Raw genomic sequence first — 5,309 nt, 5'->3', positions numbered from 1 at the left:
TGTTTGTGCCCCCCCCCCCCCGAGGCGTGTACCTCCGTCCAATCGAATCGTCGCAAAGTTTATAAGCGTTAATTGCAGGGCGGTATCTTTCTCTAATACCTACCCATAATAGATACATCTGTTCTATTTTGCCAATGCGGTGAAATATTCTGGAAAACTATAGAAAAAGGAGAAACCTCACTTTCTGAGAGTTGAATGAACGTTGACGTGCTTTTGGGCATTCGAGGCAAATCTCACTTTGCCTGTCAGAGAGTTAAGGACAGAACCGAGTGCTTGGGGGCGAATGCGAGTTAACATTCCTAACTTTCTGAGGAATATACCGACTCCATGGAAGCTTGCCACAGTCTCCTGTGTTTTTCGGGATGAGTGGTGACCATTTAGAACATGCTTCTCGTTGCGTTCAGGCTTTATCTTCATGGTGTCAGGAGCAGTGAGGATTCTATCTGCCCACCCTGTGTACACTGGGGTAGAGAAACACAGGACCTGTTTGAGTCTATGGGCTTAATGTGTAGACAGAGAAGCCGAGCAATTTGTATAACTCCACAGTACAATGCCAGGCAACCATCAACCCATACCCCGCATCACCCCCCCCCCCCCCCCCCCCACCCCCCACCGCCACCACGGAGCTTTTTATTAAAACCATTCACTCTGAATGCAGAGTGCCAATGATTTGGGGCGGATACTTGAACCATGACCTCCCCATGGGAAAATAACCTTAATTTGCGCCCAGTTTCCCGAGGACGTCTCTGTTTTTCTTATTGTCTCAATTTGTCTCCAATCAACTGCAAACCGTCACTCGGCGAATTTCTAGATAATTCAGGTAAAACAAGATAGAAGAGCACTGAAATCCGCGCGGAAAATAAAACGCATTGCAAAGGATTTTTTTTTATAATTGCAATAATAAAGATTTTATTTTAAGAAATAAACTTCAGAACAAAGACTACACACGCTCAAACGGGTGGGTGGGGGGAGGTAAGGGTAAGGTGTCCGAAGTCGAGGGTGTTATTGCTAACATCATTATGATTTGCAATAAATGATTAAGGTGCAATAAACAGACCATTTCAATAACATACAAGCCTCGGCCTTTATTGTAAAAGGCCAGACCAACAATTTGCCGTCTAAAAGCGTTCACTGTTACAACCTTGTCCTCAAAGTGTAAACCACGAGCTCTTGGCAAACCCAGATCCAGTGGGAAGCAGGAGGGGATGGGCTTGTAGGTGGGGAGTTATTGAAGAAAAGGAAAGGGCAATTTAACATCCAGCGGTGGTGCTTAACAGAAACAAGCAAACACAGAAATGGTCACTATGAGGGGTTTGCCCTATGAGGAGAGATTGAACAGTTTAGGCCGATACTCTCTGGAGTTCAGAAGAATGAGGGGAGATCAAATTGAGGTATAGAAGATGCTAAAAGGTGTGGATAAAGTAGACGTGGAGCAGATGCTTCCTCTTGCCTGGCATTCTAAAACGAGAGGTCATAATGTTAGAACAAGAGATTGCAAATTTAAAACAGATTTGAGGAGAAACTACTTCTCCCAAAGGCTTGTGACTCTGTGGAATTTGCTACCCCAGAGTGTGGTGAATGCAGGGATAGTGAGTAAATTTAGGGAGGAGTTAGACACATTTTTAATTGGTAATGGGTTGAAGTGTTATGGAGACCGTAGTGGAGTTGAGGCCAGGATGGGATCAGCCATGATCACATGGAAGATGTGTAGGCTCGGGAGGTTACTCCTGCTCCTAGATCATGTGTTCTGGGAGGAGATGCTCTGGCTGATTTTGCAATCCAGCTCTTGGTCTGTAGCATTGTAGGTAACAAATGAGGAACATACCAGCCATGATAGAATGGTGGAGGAGACTGGATAGGCTGAATGCCCTAATTCTGCTCCTATATCTTATGAACTTGTGAACTGTTGACGTTTCAGCAGGAATGTTTATTCATTGCACTCGGAAGACGAGAATTGTAATCACCTAGAATGCTATGAGCGATCAATGGTTAAAATGCCAGCCACCAAAATATTCCCTTTACTCTCTGTAGAAACTAAAACGGGTCATTTTCGAAACAGAGCTCGACTAACATGGTGAGAAAGGCCAGTCCGGGGGTATGGAAAGGAAGAAGAGACACTTGGCATAAAATGCAAATAACACCGGAATCCTTTGCCTCCCGTTTCGTTACGATGTGGTCAACTTTATTGTAGGAGATCTAGACATCTCTGATTGGCGACATTACTGAAGGAGTTCTTCATTATGACTCTCATGAATATTCTGCTTGCAAGGGGAGACGTGTTGCTCAGCACTGGATACAACACATCCGACCATTTAAACAGATATATTTACATACACTATTAATCAGAAGGGGGCCGTCATCAGCGTGATATCCAAACTGTCTCTTTATATATATATATATATATTTGTCTCTTTTATTTTTTTCCCAGTCGCATGTATTTTATCAATGATTCAAAAAAGAATGACCTACATACATACTGGTTCACTGGACCCCCCAATCCACTCTGGGTGTCCCCCTCTGGCCGGGTCCGCGGTCCAGGCACTGTGCTGTTGGACTGGGCGGTGTGGAGGACGGGTTCCGGGCTGTCAATCTGCGGGCTATCATGACAACCGTGCCGGAGACGGTGAAAAGCCGAGTGACGAGAGGGGTGCAGGCAGCATCCTCCACACAAACACATCTTGCCCAATGTTTGCTCGCTCACATCGCGTTACATGGTATGGAATGGAAACCCAAGCTCGGAGAGGGAAGGGCGTTTGTCTATGTAACATTTCCGCACACATGGTACCAGCTCCTTAAACAATGTGACCCAGGTTGTTGAATGAGTGGGTGGAGCAGAGGCGGAAAATAATGTAAAAAGAAACATTTTGAGGACATCTTTAGGAACTGACTGAATGATCAGACCGCTGGTTACACAGTGGAGATTCTGGTTATGTTTATAATTATTAATACATGAAACAAATAACATTAAATATTAATTTAGCTGTGTAATTAACTCAGCATGGAATAGCTAAAGGATAGTAATAAAACTGAAGTCTGTCTTTCCCCCAGTCCACTGGTCCATCGTAAATCCCCTTCAGAAGTAAGATGCCTTTACAACGCTGGGGTAATCCGTTAATTTTTATGTTTTCAGAAACAAGAAAGAGAAATAAGATCTTACTTAGGTTTGGAATGACTGAAGAATACATTTGATTTACATTGGAAGGGGTGTGGAAGACAAAGTGAGAGAGCAGCCTGTCCCAAAGTGTTATAGAGCAAATCTTCAAAGTGAAGACTTATGCGGGTTACGCACAAGAACCGTCCTTCGTTCATTAGGTGCCAAACACCGGACCTTTCTCGGCGTTCATTGTGACAACTGTGGAGAAAGTTACTTTGATCTAAAGTCCATGGCTTAAGTCCTTAGCGAAGACACTGAAAATCCCTGTTTAATTTTTTTTTTGCTGTACCCAAACTGAGCCCAGTTCCTCGTCAGTGATTTGCTGAATATTTCATTCGCTTTTGTTTCTGTCTCTGATTGCAAAACCAAACCCTCACCACGTTTTTCTTCAGGTCGAGTTTCTCTGCGATTGCTGCGATTTTTTCCGACGAGGGTCTGGGCTGGATGGCGAAGTAAGCTTCCAGAGAGCGTTTCTCCGGAGCTGCAATCGAGGTCCGTTTCCTCTTCCTCTCGTTCGAGTTGAACATCTCGGGCTTGTTCGCCTTCTCCCTGTAGGCGCTCTCCGCCTCCTCCAGCCAGGTCTGCAGCACGGGTTTCAGCGCTATCATGTTGTTGTGAGAGAGAGTCAATGATTCAAAGCGACAGATAGTGCTCTGGCTGAGAGAGCCCACCCCGGGGATCTTCAGGTTGGCCAGGGCTGCCCCCACATCAGCTTGTGTCACCCCTAACTTGATCCTCCTCTGTTTAAACCTCTCGGCAAACGCCTCCAGCTCTCTGGGATCTGCCTCCACCTCGTTTAGACAGGGCATCCCGTTGTGGGTGGCGAAGGAGTGAGGGTGAGCCATGGACATGGCTTGGTGAAGGTGCCCCATGCTGTTGAGATGGTGAGGGTGCGTTTGTGCGGAGAGGATGGACGACGGGTCTGGTCCGCCCATTCCTGCCAGGCTCGGAGAGATATCCAGCAGGTCGGTGTCCAAAAGCTGGTGCCCTGGGTGAATATGATGGGAGGAGATGGTCGCCGGTGGGGCCATAGATAGCGTGGAAGCGGTGGAGTTGCAGGGGACGCTGCTCATGGTGTGATAGGTGATGTCCGGCTTGAAGTGATGGTGATTCTTGCTGTGAGCTACCACATCCACAGCAGCCAGAGCTTCAGCGCGGGCTAACAGAGTCTCATCAAAGCCGCCGAATATATTGCCCTGTAGCTGTAAGCAAGAATGCACACACATTGCAGTCAGTGGGGAATTCTGTCAACTCAGTATTAAAAAACATTTACAAAAAAAAAAAATCGCTCCTCAAAGCCCAGGTCATAAAAATTAATATGAAGTCAAGAGACTTGGATGAACAGACATGTGAAGAGGTACAAGAGCTACGCGACTGTTCTGGTGACATGAAAAAAACATTAAGCAGCGCCTGTCAAGACTGTGCCTTAAAGCGGTAATTATGTAGACACATACCGGTGGAGTTGGCAGGCAAATTCTCCTCACTGCCTCTGAGCTGGAGTGCAAGTTCGGGTACTTGGGTTCTTGCAGAATTTGATGCATGCTCATGTGCTGTTTGCCGTTCATGGTCATCATGGTTGCACACCTTGCAGGTGGACGGTCCTGACATAGACGCTGCTACCTTGGTGCCTTGCTCCTGTCAGCTTTCCAATGGCACAGCCTCTTCCCCCCACCTGCTCCTTACTCATCTTACCAGCAACAACTGCCAGCAGCGCGCAGGCGTGCTGCATCCAGACAAAAAGCAGGAAATTAACCCGAGGACTCAAACCTTTTCACATTCACCTACACACAAAAAAACTGATCTGACCTTTATTCAGAAAACGCAACCTTTTACCTGCATACTCCATGGTTTTTATTATTTTTAATTAACCCATGCAATAAAATGATTTTAAATAACCTTCCACTGCTCAACATCGGGGCTAAAGCAGATATCCCCTGAGAATTGAGGGCACAATCTTTCTAATAAGGTAGTTTAAAAATCATCTTATTAAATTGTCGTCTATATCAAATTAATAAAAATATCAATTGGATATTCCACAATAATGAAACTGCAGAAAGTTCCTGGAAGTCCAGATTTCTCGTGAAAATTAATCCTGTTGACTAATTACACAATTTACCATCTAGATAAGATTCGCATATTTGTGACTGATCTATAT

General features: G+C 45.4%; 1 protein-coding gene across 1 annotated transcript; it reads right to left on the bottom strand.

Moving 5' to 3' along the window:
• Positions 1-951: 951 nt before the first annotated feature.
• Positions 952-4,812, bottom strand: pou4f3 (POU class 4 homeobox 3). The gene is made up of 2 exons (XM_072513001.1): positions 4,609-4,812; positions 952-4,356 (listed from the first exon to the last, which is right to left on the bottom strand). The coding sequence occupies exons 1-2, from the start codon at positions 4,726-4,728 to the stop codon at positions 3,466-3,468; spliced, it is 1,011 nt and encodes a 336-aa protein (XP_072369102.1). The 5' UTR covers positions 4,729-4,812; the 3' UTR covers positions 952-3,465.
• Positions 4,813-5,309: the final 497 nt, after the last annotated feature.

Source organism: Scyliorhinus torazame, chromosome 7, assembly GCF_047496885.1.
Source record: "Scyliorhinus torazame isolate Kashiwa2021f chromosome 7, sScyTor2.1, whole genome shotgun sequence".
Lineage (NCBI taxonomy): Eukaryota > Metazoa > Chordata > Chondrichthyes > Carcharhiniformes > Scyliorhinidae > Scyliorhinus > Scyliorhinus torazame.
Note: the sequence above shows the minus strand (reverse complement) of the source record. Positions and strands in the feature narration are given on the sequence as shown.